Source organism: Tripterygium wilfordii, chromosome 4, assembly GCF_013401445.1.
Source record: "Tripterygium wilfordii isolate XIE 37 chromosome 4, ASM1340144v1, whole genome shotgun sequence".
NCBI lineage: Eukaryota > Viridiplantae > Streptophyta > Magnoliopsida > Celastrales > Celastraceae > Tripterygium > Tripterygium wilfordii.
The window spans coordinates 3635242-3655929 of NC_052235.1; the positions used below are offsets into that span (position 1 = coordinate 3635242).

General features: G+C 36.6%; 3 protein-coding genes across 11 annotated transcripts; 2 read left to right on the forward strand and 1 right to left on the reverse strand.

Annotated features, from left to right (window-relative positions):
* Nucleotides 1-741: 741 nt before the first annotated feature.
* LOC119996105 (probable ADP-ribosylation factor GTPase-activating protein AGD14) lies at nt 742-7719 on the reverse strand. 3 transcript variants are annotated; one of them, XM_038842624.1, is made up of 14 exons: nt 7447-7719; nt 6897-7003; nt 6483-6544; nt 6200-6287; nt 6050-6111; nt 5877-5973; nt 5243-5719; nt 3154-3699; nt 2963-3055; nt 2731-2838; nt 2552-2635; nt 1963-2137; nt 1813-1867; nt 742-1370 (listed from the first exon to the last, which is right to left on the reverse strand). In XM_038842624.1, the coding sequence occupies exons 2-14, from the start codon at nt 6993-6995 to the stop codon at nt 1232-1234; spliced, it is 2085 nt and encodes a 694-aa protein (XP_038698552.1). In that variant the 5' UTR covers nt 6996-7003; nt 7447-7719; the 3' UTR covers nt 742-1231. The 3 variants fall into 3 exon arrangements, with proteins under 3 accessions (XP_038698552.1, XP_038698551.1, XP_038698553.1); XM_038842623.1 differs by having other exon boundaries at nt 3154-3705; nt 7447-7717; XM_038842625.1 differs by lacking the exons at nt 1813-1867; nt 1963-2137 and having other exon boundaries at nt 3154-3705; nt 7447-7718.
* A 1734-nt stretch (nt 7720-9453) lies between these two features.
* LOC119996640 (heavy metal-associated isoprenylated plant protein 45) lies at nt 9454-16200 on the forward strand. 6 transcript variants are annotated; one of them, XM_038843342.1, is made up of 7 exons: nt 9458-10102; nt 12049-12124; nt 13244-13299; nt 13401-14164; nt 15162-15462; nt 15548-15623; nt 15901-16200. In XM_038843342.1, the coding sequence occupies exons 5-7, from the start codon at nt 15265-15267 to the stop codon at nt 16044-16046; spliced, it is 420 nt and encodes a 139-aa protein (XP_038699270.1). In that variant the 5' UTR covers nt 9458-10102; nt 12049-12124; nt 13244-13299; nt 13401-14164; nt 15162-15264; the 3' UTR covers nt 16047-16200. The 6 variants fall into 6 exon arrangements, 4 of the variants coding, with proteins under 4 accessions (XP_038699270.1, XP_038699271.1, XP_038699273.1 ...); XM_038843343.1 differs by having other exon boundaries at nt 15221-15462; XR_005467895.1 differs by lacking the exon at nt 15901-16200 and having other exon boundaries at nt 9454-10102; nt 15356-15462; nt 15548-15578.
* A 229-nt stretch (nt 16201-16429) lies between these two features.
* LOC119996639 lies at nt 16430-18615 on the forward strand. 2 transcript variants are annotated; one of them, XM_038843341.1, is made up of 2 exons: nt 16430-17027; nt 18461-18615. In XM_038843341.1, exon 1 carries the CDS (start codon nt 16562-16564, stop codon nt 17015-17017), a length of 456 nt encoding a protein of 151 aa, XP_038699269.1. In that variant the 5' UTR covers nt 16430-16561; the 3' UTR covers nt 17018-17027; nt 18461-18615. The 2 variants fall into 2 exon arrangements, with proteins under 2 accessions (XP_038699269.1, XP_038699268.1); XM_038843340.1 differs by having other exon boundaries at nt 16435-17018.
* The last annotated feature ends 2073 nt before the right edge of the window (nt 18616-20688 follow it).

Consider the following 20688-nt stretch of genomic DNA (forward strand, 5'->3'; position numbering starts at 1 on the left):
GACTCTCAAAAAATAAAAAATGAAACATAAATCACTTAAATAAAAAACACATATATACGTGAACTCTAAACGAAAATACTCTACCTCTTATAGAACACAGAGGTTGAAGCTCTCAAATGCCTCCGCATGCAGCCCCCTCACCGAAATATGTTTTTCTCTTCTCCCATAGGTCTACGATCACGACTTGAAGGTATGATTTTTGATTTTCATTTGTGTAGTCCAACATTACAAACTTAACTAGCTATCTCGGATCAATTTTGGTTTCTGTTTTGGGTTTAGTTTTTTGGTTTTCCTTTCTGGATTTTGATTTGGGGTTTCAGTTAAGGATTTCGATTTGGTATTTGTTTTAGGGTGTTTTGATATAATTTTGGATTTGGTTCAAGTCTCGAATTAGGGTTTCGCTTATATTGAGGTTTCGGTTTGGGGTTTTGTTCATGTTTCGGTTTGTGGTTTCAATTTTGTTGGGTTTTAAACTCAGGGTTTGGATTTCTATTAGGATATCATGTTAGGGTTTCGGGGTTTAATTTGTTCAGGTTTTGTTCGATTCTCCTCGCGATTGTGAAAATAAAGACGAGAGTCATTCGAACACCTCTACCAGAATTCAGAGCATGAAGAATAAATCATCTAGGATGAAGGAGCTGCTGGACCAAAAATTATTAGTTTCAAATAAATGCTCCAACCTCGGTAACATATGATGATCAAACACCTTGAGACAACAGATGAAAGCAACCACACAGCATCTGGAAAAAAATATTTCAATATTGAATACCTGTATCAAACAAACTGTTCTCAACCTTCATAATTCTTCCACAACTTTTCAGACTAAAATTGCTCATCATAATAATGAGATTGCAAAATATTTTACAACACAATCAAGGAGGAAAATATATAATACAAATAGAGTGCAACAGCAACTTCTTATGATCACACTGAAATATTACAATTAGCACCAGATACCACAAACTCCATAAAAAAATCACCTAAATCCTCATGGAGGAAGCACTATACTTAAATCATTTACTGCTGCGCCAGTCACAGTCTCTCTCCGAACTTCAAAACCAATCCCCCCACGGCTAATTTGGACATTTGACCAATATGGACATGAGAAATCTTTCCTCGGCTGGACCATATTTAACTACATCTAAGCAACCAAAACTTTACACCAAACAGTAACTAGGGTAGCAGCAAGTTGATTCTTAAATTAAATAGGATTCAAGCGTTTCTCTCATATTTATCCAAATGGGTTCCCTCCGACAGAAGAGAAAGGTTGAGGGGTAGAAGGGGCTGAGAATCTACCAGCCAGCTGTTGATCCATATTTACAGAGCCAAAACCACCTCCTTCACTGCCGAAGCCACCAATGCCTTGATGCCTGCAAAGGAATGTCAAAATCGTCAACACGAAGAATATAGATCGTGAAAGTTGCAAATGTCATCTAAGAAACCTTTGTATGGATGAAGGTATTTGTCATTCAACAGAATGGTTAACAAAGAAATGAAAAATTCCTTGGTAGTTTTAACTTTTATATAATCTACAAGACACAAGTGATATAGCCAATTCCATAACACAAAAATATAGCATACTAGACTAGATAGGTCAAACCGTCAAACCCTAAAGCGAGTGCAATGCCTATTTTTTACACAAATTTCCAGTGTTATCTGGAATAACTCAAACCAAGAAAGAAACTTAACATTTAAAGCCAAAGAACTCAACATACTACAATACAGCCTTTGGACAACAAGACAACTGATTTTTAACTTTCTAATGAGACAAATCATCACAAAAAATACTAAGTTTCATGATAATATAGGTACCCAGAAAGTGGCATATTATTGGGAACTTGCGTTGTTGGTTGCACCATGTATGGCCCTGAGAAATTTAAAGCAAAAATGAAAACATGTAAAAGAAAAATTAAGTATAAATACATCAAGAGACACAAAAATGTGGGGCAAAAGTTGTTTTACGTGGAGGCATTGCGTTTGCAAAAGTTGGTCCCTGGGTAGGTATTGCCAATGGATAAGGTGAATGTTGGGATGGCGGCCATGACGGTGAGGGAGTACCAAGGTTGGATGTATGCATTAAGCCTGAAGAGGGTGGCAAACTTGGAAGAGAGCCTTGCAAGGATGCCATTGAAGGAAACTGCATTGAGGCAAAAACAAGATGTGAAACCTTTAAATGAAACTATGTGATGCACTAATTATGTATGTAGTAAATCCAAGGACAAATTGCATCCTCACTTTATTGGCGTATGTGAACATCATAAATGAAGTTAAAATCACAGCAGCTACTCAAAACAACCGTCCAAAACATACAAGCATCATGTTAATAAGTTAAACAACTCATCCACATGGACCTTTCCACAAGTCACTAAAAGTAGAGAACATAGCCCAACAAAAGTTAAGAGAACAGTTGTTGAGAATTTGTGGCTCTGCAAAAATGCACAATAAGTATATGAAAATTTTGAACTCTCGGAAGCACAATTCTTTTGGAGTAAAAGACCAACTAAATCACATGTGGTACGTGAGATCAATTCAAGTGAGCAAAATTACATACTGTTTGCACATGCACTGAGGATGGTTCATTGTTAAGATCAAAGGGATTTGTCGACTTTGATGTCTGATAGAACGTTGGCATAGGCTGTGACATCAGATATACATTGTTATTATCAAAGATATAGCTGGAGCAGCAAAAGAAGAAATTCAATGACTCGGTATGATGAGTTGTAAAGATACCGCAGCGGTATTGTATTGCATACTATAAACTAGACTAGGAGGTGGAGGACCAGTTTGCCACCCAGGAACCCTTGTTGGAAAATATGGATAGGTTGGAGTAAAAAGATCCTGCAGGAAAGTTGAGATTTACAGTTAGGATATAGTATGCACATAACGCTAATACAAATGTCTGATGAAACCATGGGAGAGAGAGGGTAAAGAGAGGAAAAGAACAAGTATGCAAATCAATTACCTCAGGCAGAGCTTTTGAGACAGGTTGAGGGGCTGCAGTAGCTGGTGTATTCAGAGGGCCTTGTGCAGCCTGGGTGAGCAAAGGATTCCATGACTGCCAAGAAAACCCAGGAAGCAAAAATATAAGTAAGATTATAAATTTATAATGACATAAATATATGAAAATTCAAGAAAGTAACTTATAAGGCCCACCTGTATCGCTGGGGCTCCATTAGCCAATGGGTTAATTTGTTGAGTGGCAGACTGACTACCAGCAGCAGTAAATAAAGGTTGCTGATGCTGTATGCTAGTCCATTGGCCTGCAGCTGAAGCACCACCATTAAAGGGTAACACTGGCATGTGCCCTGCAGGTAAGACAGGAGAGGCACCAGTAATTGGTAATGCTGTCAAATTTCCCGTAGATGCAGCTACAGAAACACCAGCAACACTCGGTATTGCCGTTGCCGATATATGGCCAGGCACAGATGCGGGGCCTGACAATTCTGAGAGAACAGATTCAAGTGGGTTCATGTTCGACGCAGCTTGAGATGATTTCACCTTGGGGGCAAAATCAAAAGAAGCCCAATTGTTTTCATTGTTAGAACTTGACGGTTGTGCAACAGATTGTGCCTGTGGAGGAGGTGCAGTAAGAGGAGGTTCAGGATCCGGATCAAAATCAATTAAGCTGCCAGTAGTCTCCAATTTAACTTCTGCTGGTTTGCCATTTGCAGGACCCAAGCTACTGGAAGATGCAGTTTTCTGCAACTAAACAAAGAAAAAGTACTCTCCAATTTAATTCCATTGGGTTTCCAATCGATAACTATGCACACTTATAGCAAAAGGAGATTTGAGCTTAAAAAATATAAAGACAATGCTTTCAAAGAAAAGTATGAATTGTTGAATGATGCAAATACAAAGATAATTGATTACCCTAGCCTGCATAAGCATATAAAATTACCATCATTAAAAAAATAAAGGAATGTCCAACTATCAAGAGACAAACAAAAATTAAGAGGGGCGGATCACCAAAGACAGCAAATTAAAGAAAAAGAAGATAAGATAAACACCACTCGTGCACAAGGCTCCCGTAGTGGACGGGGTCGGGGATAGGCAGAATATACGCAGACCTTATCCCCACACAATATGTGGAGAAACTGTTTCAAGCAAATTGTAATGAAGACAAATTTATACACCTTTATTTGCATGAGCAAAACTAAGCAACTGGCTAGACAGACAAACATTGTAAGGGAGCAAATGCTAATCATTAATTACCATAGCTACGAGAATACATCAATGCAACAAACAAATAGCATCAGATAATATTGCTCGACTCAAATTAATGTACTTGAAAAAATAAATCATCTACCACTAATGTCCAGAATTTGCATTGCCACAGTATGCACAAAATTAATTTTCATATGATCTAGGCTATGCATCACTATGCTCGCGATATGTTCTCTTCACAGTTTTCTCCAACAAAGGTTGCAATGTTATGAAGATTTAAAGAACATGGATGTAATCTTTACAGAATTATCTGCAACTATTTCCCTAAAGCTGAATTGAAAATTGAAAGGTTTGACAAAAGAAGTTAAATATATTTATGAAGAAAAGGAGAAGGCAAAGGAAATCCTGAAAGGAAAAACAATCCTGTCTCCGAGTTAACTGCAATCGATGGCTTTTCTCTTCCTTGGAAATCTCTGCTTGACAATTATCTACATTTGGAAGCCATTGCTTTCATTCAACTTTTGAACGACCTCAATCTAAGCGTTCAATTTTATGACAATGCATTTCTCTCATTCCTCCATCAAGAAAAGGTATCATATCATTATTGATGCATATTACACAAAGCATGTTCCATGGCTAACCAAATCATATTCCAGTCTTCCATAGCTTTTGTCTAAACCAATCATAATCAAGAGAAATTGAGTCGCGACACTTCCAAGTTCCAACTCACTAATAACTAATAAGTTTGCCAAACCAAATGAATCGAGCATTTTGACCATCTAGACCAAAATTTTGTCAGCATACTAGTTTACACAGCCACAGAATCTAAACATAGCATTGTGGAAAGACAAAATCAACACATAAAAGGTACAGGCTTTGAAATGCTGCACCAACCCTTTTTTCCTGAAACACAAAACCTCTCCAAGTGATGTGAGCTAGATGGTCTATCAAAACGAACAATAACTAGTGGCTCGTATAAAAAGTTCAGAGCAATTGGATATCATAAGTCATCAATAAAAGAAAACTAAAATTCAATTCAATTAATCATCTATGTAGCTAAACTCAGCAGAAAACACACCTGTGTTGGTTCAGAACGGTCAGCGGCCTTGCCCAAGTTTGGTTTTGGTGGTTCACTTATTCGAAGGGGTACTACATTCTCCCCTAAAATTTCTCTGACCGGTCGTACCACAGGGGGACTAGAAGTCTCAAAATCTCTCGGTCGCTCAGGTGACCGTCCTCCCAGCTTTGGATCTCCATCAGAAGTTCTATAGTCTTCAAGTTTCCTTCCATTTCCAAATCTATCCTCTCGACGCCAATCATTGACAACCTCAGGGCGAGCGGGACTTCTCCTATAATCATTATACTGCCGACTTTCCTCATATCCAGGACTCCTTCTTTCATCATAGCCATATCTTGAATTCTTGTCATCACTTCTTCCACCAGGACTAGATCTATCACTGTAACGGCGTTCGTATGTATCCTCATATGGGGGACTTCGAGACTCTCCTTGATATGCGCCAATCCTCCTGTTCTCGTAAACATCCTCCCTTTCACCCTGCATGATAAGTATATTTAAAATCAAATATGCACTAAAGAAAATAATCACTATAACAGCATTGGAGAAACATGTAACATTTGTTTGTAGTGATTATCATCAACTATCATCGTATATCTCTAGAGAAACAAAGTAACAAGAGCTAAAGGTCTCTCACCATCTTTCCCCTCGGAGGTTTGTCAAAGTTCTTCTCACCAGTGAACCTTCTATCCACATAAACATGCTTAATGAAGTCCCGTAGTCTCTCAACATTACTGGCACCAAAATTTGAATCAGTGCTGCAACCATTATTAAGCTACATAATACTACATAATATTAACGTTAATGCACCTGCTATCGGGAAATGACTGACGTTGTGGATCCCATTCTTTAAATAATATTTCCTTTGCGCGCTGCAAAATTGAGAAAACAATGAGTAAAGACAGAAACAAAATGATGTCTGACCAAACAAGCAAACACAGCCAAAAAATGCAAAAACACCTGATTTCCCCCTTCTTGAAGAGCAGCAACTTCCTGTGAAGTGAATTTAGCCATCGATACTGATTTTACTCTGTGTGTGAACTCGCGACTGGAATAAAATTCACTTTATTGAGTCAGTCCAACTAATTTATTTGAAAAAACTATCCACATAAATAATACATATGTATTTTTAAGTGATGAAACTGACAGATAAGGATAATTAGACTTGGGAAGTGAGCAAAGAAATGGCAGCCACAACCCGAAAAATATTAGTAGCGTTTACAGGGAAACATATTCAACTTACTGTATTCCACTACAGTTGGTGCAGACAAAAGTCCAAAAATTTGTACATACATATTGTGGTCCCTGTTCCACAAACAAAAAAAGTTTTATTATAACATGCATGTTAGAATCTCAATTATAAATGGTAGCCTACAAACCACAAAATCTATGACATTGTGCATGATATAATGGTAAGTAAAAAATGCCTCTGACAATGTCCAAAGTGGATATGGTACAATGGATTGCTCTCAAGTAATACAATTGGCATTGTGCAAAAGTTGAATGAAACCCAATTCCGCTGAGTACTAGTTATCCTAAATGACTATATTTAAGCACGTTCTTAGTTCCATCAATCAGCACAGACACATACATGCAAACTTCAACGACCTGGGCTGGATGAATATAATTCATACATTCAACAGCAGTTAAGGCATACCAGGCTGTTACAGTTAATACATCTGCGATTCTCAGGAAGTTTGAGCAGGCCGCGGATTACCCGTTCATTTTTCTCATCCTCCTTAGCTCGATATGCCATTTTTAAAGCTGCCTCAATAAAAAAAACCAAAATCAGATAATCTACAACAAAATAATACTGAAGATAGTAATTGAATTATTCAAAAGTGACACGTAGCCATCCAACTCAGAGAGATATCAGATTTTCCCATCTTGATTTATCAAAAGCCTAATGAAGCCAACTTTCGAATTCAATATGATATTGTTTTCAGCACAAGAAAATCACAGTAATCCAATCACCTCTAGAAAGCCAACTACACGCTTAAGGCAAAAGTCTTGGTAAGTAGAATAAATCCAAACCAAACTATTTGCATGCCTACATCTTTTGTGAAGAAGCAAACAGTGAATAAGGAAACCACAATTAGACAATTCTAAATCGACGGATCTGAGAAATCGAAACTAGTAAAACCTGATAAACACTAATTGCAACAATGGAACCCTAGAAAAGGAAAATAAAATTTTAAGAAACTGACCTGAATCAGCAGAAGATAAAACACGACAGCTTTTCTACTGTTTCTAGCAGCAGACTTTGAACCGGTTACGATTACCAGATCGAAAAACCACTCGCCTATCTCTCTCTGGGAACAAACAGAGATGGTGGTTGAGAGAGATGTACAGATCTCTCAAGGGATTGATATTGGTCTGTACAGCTAAGATCCTCACCAGAGACTCCTTTTCCTAAAAAAAATAAGGCGTAGAGAGAGAGAATTAAGATCAATTGGCGATAATTTACGGCGTCAATCGGACAGAGAGGGGGCAGCCTGTCCCAATAAGCGTGCAGTTTCCTTAATTTCGTTAGACTGTCGTGGTCTACCCTGTTGAAGTTACAGTGACGGTGGAAGTCGTACATGGCGACTGCAATTGTTTAATTCGCACCCTCTTCTTTATAGAAATTACTATGTTGCCACACTTTTTTTTCCTTCTGAATCCTCGGAGCTTAAAGATTATTTGCGCGTTCTTTCTTTTATTATTACTATTATTTTCACTTAAAAAGGTTTTATCATTGCAATGTAGAGCAATTTTAATATTCGATAATTCACAATGAGCGATGGTTCGATTGACAATCGATAACTTAATCACAAATTGTTGCAATTTCATTCGGTAATAGATTAGGCATATACTATCATGGTTGGGGCGGTTCTTCCCTAAAATAGCCTAAGTTAGGGTTTTAGACATCAAACCAACTCGATGCATCATATTTTTAATAAAAAATAGAGTATTATCCAACCTATTTTCCCAACTCAAAATCTACACTACACTTTATCCAACCCAAAATCTAAATCACACTTCACCCGCGCCATTAGTCCCGCAGTAGTGCTAGGTAGCTCAAGGGAGCTCAAATATCTTAAACAAAATTTTAAAATGTTTTAACTCTCAAAATACATATTAAATTTTTTAAAAAATTACATATTCGGAATCAACGCATAAAACTCTTTATAACAATATTCATTGTTGATGTGTTTTATCGAGTGAATATTAATTCCATTGTTTTTTTCAATGGAATTTTAAAAACAATGAATTCATAACTAAAACAATGAATTTTATATTGTGTTTTAAAAAACAATGGAATCAATATTAAAACAATAAATTTTGAGATAAAGAGTGGAATAAACATGTTGAGCTCCCTTGAACTACCAAACTATTGGGTTACATGTCATTTCCGTTCGTTTGGTCCAAAAATAATTTTCACAATAGTGCATCATTTTACTGTGCTGCTTTGGGCACCAAAATGTTTAGGACTGGCCCTAACAATGACAACAATTTTAGATTTTTCGACAACAAATTTTACATAAATGAAAATTAATCAAACTATTGTTACAATCTTGATTATTTTTCTAAACCAAATTTTGTTCATTCCAAACCTTAAATATTTTGATTTGGTGATTAAAAGTTGTTTTAAAGAAATTTATTGAATCCTTAAATCAATGATTCTATTATCTTTCTTTTTATTGGGTATTCTATATGTTAACATTTTAAATTTCAGATCATTAGGCAGCCTTGTTGCAAAACAACCAAATAACATATACAAATGTTTATTTGGATATACTAAATTATTATTCCTTTAACTCATGCTACATACATACTCCATTTAGTCCTTGAAATTTTAATTTGGTTCTCAAAATTCCGTCAATTTATACTGATATTTTTTTAAAACAAATGAGATTGGGGAATTTGAATCCGTAACCTCTTGGTGGTAAGAGCAAATATAATTTTTTATTTTAATAAAACCACATGATCATTTTATGTACAAGTAAGTTTTGATTGGACTTTATCATGTCGCAAAAATTAAAGAAATAGCTTATAAAAAAATAAAAATAAAAGTTATGAGGACTAAATTGACCTAATTGAAAGTTGAATCACTAAATTGATTACGGAACATAAATTGAGGGACTAATAATATAATTTGACAGAACAACGTCAATTATTCAATTATTTCAAAATAAATAATGAAATATAATTACCCTTATGATCACACTATAGGCATGCTTAGCAATTCTATGATTCTTTTAGTTGGCTATGGCGGCTAATGGTTATTGAGGGAAGACGGTGAGTTCAATACTGTTATGCGCATCTTTTTTGTGAGCATAATTTAAATTTACATCAATCGGATGTAAAGGTGAAGAAATTTTTGAGTGAAATCTTTCAGCGAAAATCCAAACATCAATGGTGAATGTGCAGAAAGAAGAAGGGAAATCAGAGTACAAGAGCGATTCGGAGGACGAGGTGTCTCCATGGGCGATGAGGAGGAGACGCGACGATGAGAACGAAGACGGAGGGCAAGAGAGAAATTCCTCGACAGACTAATCGGAGGAGCGTTCGCGTTGTTGTTTTGGGTGAATTAAAGGGGCTTGGTGTAGCGCCTAAGGATGATGACGACAAGGAAGGCTGGTACACAAAGAGCTTGAAGAGCTTGCAGAAAGAGTGGTGGAAGAGGATTTTGACGGAGGTCTAGAAGAAGACCGTGAAACAGGATTCGAGGAAGGAGAAGACAATCGTTTGACATTCTGATCACGTGGAGACGGTGAACCAGAGAATTGAAAGAAGAGGAGAGGGAGGCAATTCGGTACCAAGCATTGGTGCATTCTATATGCATGATGATCGGCTTACCGTTCCTGGTAGTTATCGCAGGTACTCACAAGTGATCTCCAACTTGCAACACTTTCTCTTGTATTTGTCTTTGTGAATATATATTTGCCGTTTATGGACTCCATCTAAGTATGTATGGACCCCATTGTTTTTATGCTTGTGGATGCTCATGATAAATATGAGCATCGAATCATAATCTTCCAGAGCTTTATCTGAATTTGTGTGGATTTATATGCGATCTCTCCTTCTGACTCCGTTAACGGAGGTGAATATATTGGTCAATAGATTATAGACAATAGGTAACTACATGTCTACAAATTCATTCTGTGATTGCCTTCAAACACTCTTGTGTGTTTGACGCTGCACATGCTTTTCTACAGTTCCATGAATACCGACAAACATAAAGAGAGGCATCATAGCTGTTTGTGCCAACATGTATGTGTTTGTCTATATGATTTATATATTATTTTTATATGAATGTGTTATCCATCTTAAATTTCCAAAAGCTTCCATTTGAAAGGGTGTGATTATTTCCTTTCGCTTTATGTTTCTGGGTCAAATAGTCCAGATTGTATCACACTAGGGTGATGCAAAAATTGATGCTGGTAATTTCAGTCTGAACCCTTTCAGTTTAACTTTCTTGGTAGCTAGATTTCCCATTTACTTCATGGAATGTCCATGATGGTATAAAAACAATGTTTAAATGCTTAAACACCTGTGAAAAATGTTATTAGGAAATGAAGACTTCTAATGTTCATTATCATGGACGGCACAATATTCAATCCTGCTTGTGAGGATAAAATTTGTTGGAAGGTATCAAAAAACAACCATTTCTCTGTGAGTTCTTTCTATAAGGAACTTCTGAAAGATAAATTGCACCATTTCTCTCAATTCCCTTGGCAATGGCTTTGGAAATCTAAGGCTCCCCCTAGGTGTGTTTTTTTCTGCTGGGAGGCAGTTTGGGGTAGAATCCTAACAATGGATAACTTGCAAAGGAGAGGCATTTCGTTGGTGAACGATGTTGCCTCTGTAAAGCAGGTTTGGAATCTATCAGCCATCTTCTCTTGTACTGCAAGTGGTCTTCTAAAATTTGGGCAAATGTTCTGAGGCTGCTGGGTATTTCTTGGGTCACTAATTCTTCAGTGGACAAGGAATTATTGGCTTGGAAGTGTGTAAGCAGGGACAAAAGGCACGAAAGTTTTATCCAATTAATTCCAATTTCTGTGATGTGGATGCTATGGCTGGAGAGGAATAACAGAGTGTTCAAAAACAAAGAATCCTCCATAGACACTTTCTTAGTCACCTGGTTTGATTGCCTTAGGTTCTGGGGCACTTCCTTTTCTGGGAACATTTTTGATCATCTGTTTATCTCCCCCTTGTAATTTGTTTGGGTTGCACCCCCTTGGTGCTTGAATAAAACTTTTTCTATTAAAAAAAAAAAAAAAAAAGAACTGTGAAAGGGAGAGGACCTATGAAGTATAGACCTATTAGTGGCAACAATCCAAATCTACGAATGAAAAAAAATCAGTAAGTTGACATTTTACATAAAACATTTTTCTTTTGAGAATCCTATCTTCATTGAATATAGTTATTATAAGTTGACATTATTGCTATTGGACCTCTCAGGTTTTGTTTTTCATTTGTAGAATCCTAATAAAAGTTCTTCATTTGTTTTTCTTTTGAGAATCCGAATAAAAGTTTTGTTTCACCGCTTTTTGACTGTTCTGGTGAGACATCAGATTAACCATGAACAACATGAACCTATTTTCTTAGCCTGTACATGATGTTCAGCATATTTCAATTGCGATTTTCGTTCTTCATTAGAAAGGTGATACAATGGAATTCAGTATTATGTATAGAGTTACCAAAGCTTAAGTATTGGAAACGTTTGAGTGTAAATTTTTAATATGCTGAAGTCTTGGGGCCTGTTGTCATAGCTGGTCGGAGAATCTTCACTCATCTCTGAGTTTGAGTATTTGAACCTGCAGGTACACAACTTGATGGCCAACATCATGGTAGCACTGCTTATCCTGCTGCTTGATGCAAATTGATTTTCAGTCACAGGTGTTGATTTTAGAAAAGTTGGCAGAATGTCCATTTGTCCAGAAACTTTCTGTTTATTATGTATTTTTTATTTGCTTTCTTTAATTTGAGATATTTATGTCTTTTTTACTTATTTTAAGGGTTTTACTGCTTGAAGCCTATTTAAAGACTTTTAATTAGGATTTTTAGGGGGTGGTTGATTATTGAATTTGAGATTAATAAACTGTCACTTTTGAGCGAGAGATGAATTTTCTCATTTCTAGGGTGTACTAGGTTTGTGGAAGGGTTGTACCATATCTTTCTGTTCGATCTTCTACGTCTTACCACACCGCGCTGCATCACTACTGATGCTGCTTTTGCCATTGCTCAATGCTCAAACCCAAGTTGGTCTCAAGAAGTCTGAGATAGCATGGTACTCTCTCCACTATTTGATGCGTTTTTTTTTGGGGGGTAAGTATTTGATGAGTTTCTTTTTTCTCTTAAGATGCAAAGGGGATTTGAATGTGATATGTTGGCATAGTCCATGTGGTCAGATACGAGGACCACCGAATAACTAGTTGCTAGATCTTTAATTTTGGCGACTAGGCAAAACTTGTTGGGAAATCTATATTGCTAGGAACAACATTAGTTGAAAATGATACCTATTTCAGTGTCACTCGCTGTTGTGTTAATGAATGAAGTTCTTCATGGTTATCAAATGCATGGTAGCGAAAACTTCCTGGATGGTGTTAGTCTCATATCGTAAAGGAAGTTTTGTTTTAACCCAAAAACCTAAGAATATACACTCACTCTTAGATGCTGCTGTTTCTTAACTGGATTAATCTTAATTTAGAGTCAGGATTATCTTTACATTGTGCATAGTTTTTTTCCAAATTTTTTCTTTCCTCTATATTTAGGCCTATCTAATTTTTTTGCTCTGAAATTTTTATTTGCATAGTGACCTACTAAGATATTGCAAGCACCAGTCTGATTTGGTTAACAATTATTTTTTCGCTCAACTATTTGTCTCTTTAAGAAAACGTTTCTTTCAATTGCTTCTCTTGAGTTGATTGGCAGTTGACACTACAATCAACTTTCTCCCATGTGGCTGTGACCTTGTTTACTCTCCTTGGATTTCATTTTAAATGGCGTTCACTGCAGGAGCATGACGAATACAAGCAAACCCATTCACAGATGGAAGCATCCAGAAAGAAATGGTTAGTCTAGAGGTTGTCCTTTTGATGAACAATAAAATATCTCTGAATTGCTTCATTAAGTATTTTCTTGCCGCTGGTGATTTGGAACTTGTTAACTGCAGAGTAATGCCAACGATGCAGTGACAGTGCAAGACTAGAAGGAAGTTGACATTCCCAACGGGCTACATATGAATGTCTACATCTTGATTCACTGGACTCTTTCCTCATTCTTTTTACCCCTCAATTTGCAGATACTCACAGATGAATATTAACAATTAGAAAACTGGATAGATGGAATATTTGTATGAGCAGGTTGTTATTGTGACGATTCTCAGAACTTTAATTACATTCATAGTTCTTGATTTCTTTTATTTCCAATTTCTGACGCTTGATATTAGACGTTACAGATTTGTTCCCTCCCTTTTCCTTCTCTGGTCTTTATTTTAATTGCTTCTAGCAGAGGTACGTTTCAACTACACTTGCTGAGGATCTCAACTTCATAAACTTTCTTATACTACCTTTACCTTTTGGACTATATTGAACCCCAATTCTTATCCCTAAAGGCTAATGGTTACAATACAGACTAGACTCTACTATTTAAGTGAAACACATGATTCCATTTGTCAAGTTATTCATCAGCATTCAACAACTCCATAATATTGGCTTTGCTTACAGGGATATAATGGAATCAGAGACCACTACATAAAGAGACAAACTGACAAACCATGCTGCATGCATTATCATCAAATTTTGCCCCTTCAAGGCTGTTAAAAGATGATGCCCTGACGTTATTGCTTCAATGATTGCTCGGAATGTCTAATCAATGACATCCAAAAAAAAAAAGTTCGACTGCTCTGGAGCTGGAACTGGAACTTCTTTATCCCTGGTACCAACTTTTGCTCAACTTTTGACATTTGCTTACATTAAAAACTCACATTTATAATACCAAGTAAATTGTCTTTTTCTTGATCAACTATAGGAGAAAGAACTCCTAGTGCTATGTGCACAATTAGTGTTGGTTGATCCAGCACAATTTGAGAGACATTGCTTCACATTTGGGAGTCAAAACCCAGACACTATCCCCTTCGTTTTTGCTGTTTTCACGCTTTGCTTCTTCATTGACACCACATGGATCACTGGAACCCAACCTTTTGTTTCTTTGTCACTATAGCCATAAGTCATGTGACCCACACGTGCCTAACATGACTTCATTACCACCTTTTTCAAAATTCGTCTCCTTCTTCAACTTAAAAAAGCAACCATTATCACAGGACCAACATGTGCGAGAATAATTGAAAACTCTTTGAGCTACAACACACCAATAATTCAAGGCCACCTGTCAACAGCCAAAGCAGTCAATTGTGTATTTGAATTGAATCCAGACTCATCCTTTCCTCTGTAATAGCACTTGAAAAGACAAGTTTCTTATCTTAGTGTGCATTTTTTGTATTAGTACACCGTCCAAATTAAAGAATGTCACATATGCCAAGAAAACTTTATATATATATATGTGGTGTGAGTGTCAATCTATTACTCTTTCACTAGAGCACTCATTTATCTATACAATCACTCTCTTAAGCTTGTCCATCATCCCATGTTCTAAAAAATTTTGATGTCCCAACCACCACTGTTTAGTGGATTCAACTCCTAGTCATATCAAATAAGCTGCTTCTTCTTCCCCTGCTTTAAATGTAATCATCACTTGCCTTCTCAGAATTCAAGCTTTATTTTTTTTTTTGATAAGCAGAATTCAAGCTTTATACATATAGAATTTAGTGTGATTTTGTTTTGTAATTAATGTCACATGACAGAATCTATCTGGCTAGCCAGTTGAAGTCGTTACTGATATGATTGTTTCTCTGGTTCCTCTTTCAAATCTATAGCTTTTGGCTCTTCTCTCTCTCTCTCTCTCTCTATTGTTATAATACAAACAAAACTCCAGTTTACATGAGAGAGTGAGCTGAAGTAGTCAGATTCTGTGTTTCGATGGGGATTGGCAAGTTGTTGTTGGAGTATTTATGTGTTTCTTCATGTTCAAACTCCTGCTTCTGCATGAACTATAACTTGGAAAGCAAAGAAGATGACTACTTTGAGGAGAAACCATTGATAACCAGTCAAAGTGCACTCAGATTGAAAGATGTTGTTGCTGGTAACCACACTCTGGCATTTCAACTGAAACCCAGGGTCAGTAATCCCAATCCATGAATTTTAATTACTGATTTCATAGATGTATAGCTTTTAATCAATTTTTTTAATGGATTATATGTAGATGGTGGTGTTAAAGGTATCAATGCATTGTAATGGCTGTGCAAGGAAAGTAGAGAAACATATATCCAAGTTGGACGGTATGTGGATTAATTAAGCTCTTAATAAATCTCTTTTGTAGCTTATTATTAGTGTTATCTGACTAAGATTCAAATTATGATTCCTAGTGTAATGTTTATAGTTTAATATTATAAGCCTGACATTAGCTTCTCTTTCGGTGCATTAATTAAGATAAAATTAAATGTTTAGTCAAGCTCATGCTTGTTTCTTAATTACTAATGATTATTATATGTTTTAATCTAAAGTGATAGTTACCGACGAGATTAATTAATTGTATGTAAACTTAACACTGTACAGGTGTTACATCATACAAAGTGGACCTGGAAAGCAAGATGGTAGTGGTTATTGGAGACATATTTCCTCTTGAAGTGCTTGAGAGTGTCTGCAAAGTAATGAAGAATGCACAGATTTGGGACTCCCCTCCATCCTCTTCTGTATTATGAAATTCAAAACCATCCCTCCCCAATCGCCATTAGGAAAATCAAAATAAAAATACAGTGCACCCACTTCACTATTTCAAAGTAGAAGTGCTATCATATTATGATCTCTAAGCCTGTAAATTGTAATATATATGTGTATGTGTGTGTTTTCATATCATATGATATAACATATAACATATAGATAGAAACAGGATGCTTCTTATTGAATCTAACATGTGGGGGTGATTATTTCTGCACCTGAGTGACCACGGAGTAGGCCTTTTAATTTTCCAAAAATGGGCCCAATTTCATTATAATGGACCATGGGGATACTCCCAAGCCCAGCCACAGCCAGTCAACTGATAACCAGAATTCTTTAGGCGAGACATGGTGCTGCGTTAATGCCAATGGAACGCAGAACATGCGACGACGTTTCGTCTCGATTAACCTTTAAGAGGACATCCAATCCCTGAATGCCTTTGTTATCTTCTCATCAAAGCTTCCTCTTGTAATTTGTAAACTCGCGAAAGTACCAAAAAATGACCAAATTTATTGAACTCCTCTGTCTCCTCCTCCTCTTCCACATACCGAGTTCCTCTCAGGATCCGACCCCGAACACGCTATCCGCAGTTCACGCCGAGCTCACCAGCTACGGATTCCCAATCGGTCTTCTTCCCACCTCCATTCAAAACTACACCCTTAATCGGACATCCGGGGACTTCTCGCTCGACTTCGGCGACTCGTGCAGGGTTACCCTTCCTCCGGACAATTACTTGGCAACCTACTCTAAGAAGATAACCGGCAAGATTGTCCATTCCCATATAGCCGATCTGGACGGGATCCGGGTACGGGCGTTATTCAAGTGGTGGTCCATAACCGGGATCCGCTCCAGCGACGATAACTTGGTGTTTGAGGTCGGGATGGTTACAGCTAAATATCCCTCGAAGAACTTCGACGAGAGTCCAGAGTGTGAGGGCAGACATTCTGCTTCCTGAGGTTTGAACCCTATGTTTAAAAATTTTTGTAATTTTTTGTGTTCTTTATTTTCTGTTAGGGTTTCGACTCTATACCTGATTGGTTTTTTTTGTTGTTATGCTTTCAAAGCAATATGAATTGGTGCAGTTAGTATTTGACTGTGCTTTGGAACGGCAATTTCTTTTTCTTGGTTTATGGTGTTTTCTTAGGAAACTAATTGTACAGGTTACGATTGCTGTGTTAATGGAAAACCTTGAAGCAGCAATTCGTGTTTAGAAGTTCAAGTGTACGCCATCCACATCAAATTCAAAGTTTTATATACTAATTCTGGAAAGGGTAGTATTCAATTTGGAAAGTGACGTGGAATAATATATCAGTGGCACATGACTCATTGGGTTTAGGGAGTTTTTTATTCTATAATAGAATTTGTTGGTACTAGATTTCTAGTCTACTTAACAAATTCTCATCTTCTTTTATAACATATTGGTTTGCTGCTGCTTAAAATGGACACCAGGTAATGTAGACGGCTATTTTCAATTTGTTTACGACACAATTCTGTTTGTCTTCTTTTATGATACTGAAAGTCCTTCCAACTTTACAGTTGTAGGAGTGACTGGGTGATTGAAAATTATTTAATTGGAAGGAATTTTGTTTTCATTGTGATTTGTGTTCTATTTAGTTTGTTTGTTACTTAGTTGTTTTGTTGTTTCATGCTGTTTTTGTAACTATTTGGTTGTAAAACTGGAATTTCCAGTAGTTCCAAGTCAAAGTTTTGAAGTTTAACAATTTGATGCCAAAGTTCGAATCTGATAACATTAACACTAAGCTGTTGTTGGGGACACATACCTCATTCATCTCTTTTGTAGTTGGTTGTGGGACTGGAATGATAGAGAGCATATTTGAGTAGGGCCTAAAATAAAAATTTTGTTGAGGCCTTGTGAAATCTGGCAGAATCTCTGTGTTTCAGTCTTGCGTGGCCAGGCTAAAAGTTGAACTGTCATGTGGACAAAGTGTAACCAAACCTCAGCATTATTGGAGCTGGAAGCTTAGATTATAATTATATAGAGGAAGGTGTGCAAATAAATTTACTAGAAGCCTGCTTGACACCCACCGAGAATCATTTAAATAGGTTTATTGCAATAAGCGCGTGGTTAGAATTGTAGAAACGTTCACTGCACCCCTGTAAATTACCAGGCTACAGATCTGCCTTGATCTTTCTAAATATACTTGAATTTGAAACACACTCTCTCAATATATTCCAATAGGCTTATGTTACTCATTATGTGGATTTTTCGCTTGTGGGGGTTTATCATTGTTGTTGGACATTATGAATTTAAAATATTTTCATATACATTCATTAGCAGTTATTCATCTGTCAAATGACATGGATGCAAACTTATGTGCCCATCCCCTCCTTTCTTCGGGTTCTATTGTGATCTTATATACCTTCATTTTCATTGCAGGGCTTCTATTTGCAGCATGGTCGAATAAAGTTGTTACCTTAGTCTTTTCCTTTCACTTTTAGGGAGTACTTAGTAGATGCAATTGTACAATATGTATGAACATCCTATTGTCTGAACTGTGATGCGAAATATATATAAGCTGTTGGTTTTCTGCATGCACTGGAGTTCTTGTCATGCTAGATACAGTTGTTTCTACGGTCCTTTTTATACAAGATAAGTTCCTTGGAGGTCATGTGAAGTATGTAATTATCTAGAATTCTTTTTAATTATCGTTTTATATTTAATTCGGATGTTAAGTCGAAACTATCTAACTTTTCTTTTGATCGTCCAAACTCTCTAACTTGGACAAGTTTTACTAAAATGAGTTTTGACATGTATCATTTTTAAAAAATACAAGAAAGGGTAGAACTTTAGAAGTTCTAACGAGTAATGCTGTGCAGATTAGCAAACCAATCGCTCTTGAGTTTTAAGTAGTTCACAGGTGAAACCCATAAAGTGGTGACCTTTCATGGCTCGGGAATGGATGGTACTGCTATGACAACACTTCCCCGCTAGATATTTTAGTTGGACATGCCAACATGGGGCTTAATGGTAAATTTGTGTGCATTCTGTTTATCCCCAACTCCACTTACTACAGCCTACAGGAGTCTTGTGCGTGGAAATGGTTTATGTTTAGATGTTTCGCTTGGGGGAAGTATTTCTGCTTTGTAGAAGTTTTGTCGGGTGGGAGTTGTTGTGAAGCTTGTTTCTTGGTCAAGGCAATTGGTCCTAGTTTTGCATGGTAAAAGCATCACCTATGATCGTCTTACTTTTTCTTGTCTACTTTAGTACTTTGACGAGTTTTACAACATTCTCAGCTACATCCCTGAGTTATATTCTAAAGAACATCTATACCAATTTAAATTAGCGATAGGTTGTCATTAGCCAGGAATTTTATATAGGAAAATAGTGAACTATCCACAGCTGGTTCTAATGGGAAAAATACATTTGGTATAGAGACGTTGATGTCCATGAGAATAAGAAGGAGAATGCTTGTCTGATCACAATGGGATTCACATGATTGTTTGTTGTGTTGCCGTCCAGCATTAGACATAGTATATGTTTGGCAGTGCGTTTGCACTGTGTTCAGTTGCACCTCACCTAATAGCATCTCAGTTTTTTTTGACACGTTAAACAGCTTTTGTGTTTCAACTCACCTCATAGCACCACAGTTTTTTAGCTCACAACACTCCCAAACGCTTACAATATATGTTGAATTGTCTCATGTAATCAAATTATGTCAATTATTTTATTTTAGATTAATGGACAATGTAAACGTTAAGTGATTTTATATTAATATTATTAGTCATCTAATATAACCGTAATTTAGATACTTCAAACGCACCTCACAGCACCGCACCACAGTTTTAGAAGTGATGCGTTAAACAGCTTTTGCGTTCCAACTCACCTCACAGCATCACAGTTTTATAACTCACAACACTTCACTGCAGTTGACAACACTCCCAAACAACACCATAGTTCACAATTATGATAGGACATCATCAAATTAATCATCCCCAATGACCAAACCAAAATCATCAACGCAACATCTGAGCCACTAATTAGAGTGATAAAATTGTTATGTATCACCCTGATGATTAGGGTTCGAATCTTCCTCCCTCATTTTTTTTTTAAAATCATCAACGTGGACCGATCAAACATATTCATCCTAATTATTAAAATTTGTGATGAAATTTTAAATTAAAAAAAAAAAAACTTTTAGTAGGCAAAACTCAAAAGTAATCTAGGTTGTCTTCACGACATGAAAAGAATAGGAACATATGCGCACACAATCTTTTGTGTGGTCAACAAACAAACATGATCCTCCCTCCACCGGCCTCTTAGATTCTCAAAGTTTATGAGATTTTATTCCAATTATTCTCTTGACTATTTCTACTTCTCTACGTGTTTTCCACTTAACACAAATTTTGTTAACGTACTCACCCAATTTAAAATTACCTATGACAATTTTAGGTAGCATATCTAGAGAACGAGCAACAAATCACAAAGTCAGTAAAAATGACATTATTTCCAAGCCCATATGCCATACATTTATTGAGGTCTCTAAAATTCGTTGCATTAGGTAATCTCATGAACTCGTCCAACAATCTATAAATCGCGTTTGATAATCAACTAATCAAGCATGTAGGAATATGTAAGACTCATCTCTAATGGTTAGGTTAAGAATT

Bases quoted from the DNA above. Each gene is read 5' to 3' on its own strand.
- LOC119996105 (XM_038842623.1), bottom strand. From the start codon at position 6,995: ATGGCATATCGAGCTAAGGAGGATGAGAAAAATGAACGGGTAATCCGC. The intron at 3,706-5,242 runs GTGTGTTTTCTG...TTCTTTGTTTAG, and splicing joins ACCGTTCTGAACCAACACAG to TTGCAGAAAACTGCATCTTC. The intron at 3,056-3,153 runs GTGGGCCTTATA...TTTTCTTGGCAG, and splicing joins ATGGAGCCCCAGCGATACAG to TCATGGAATCCTTTGCTCAC.
- LOC119996639 (XM_038843341.1), top strand. From the start codon at position 16,562: ATGACCAAATTTATTGAACTCCTCTGTCTCCTCCTCCTCTTCCACATA.
- LOC119996640 (XM_038843342.1), top strand. From the start codon at position 15,265: ATGGGGATTGGCAAGTTGTTGTTGGAGTATTTATGTGTTTCTTCATGT. The intron at 15,463-15,547 runs GTCAGTAATCCC...GATTATATGTAG, and splicing joins CATTTCAACTGAAACCCAGG to ATGGTGGTGTTAAAGGTATC. The intron at 15,624-15,900 runs GTATGTGGATTA...AACACTGTACAG, and splicing joins ACATATATCCAAGTTGGACG to GTGTTACATCATACAAAGTG.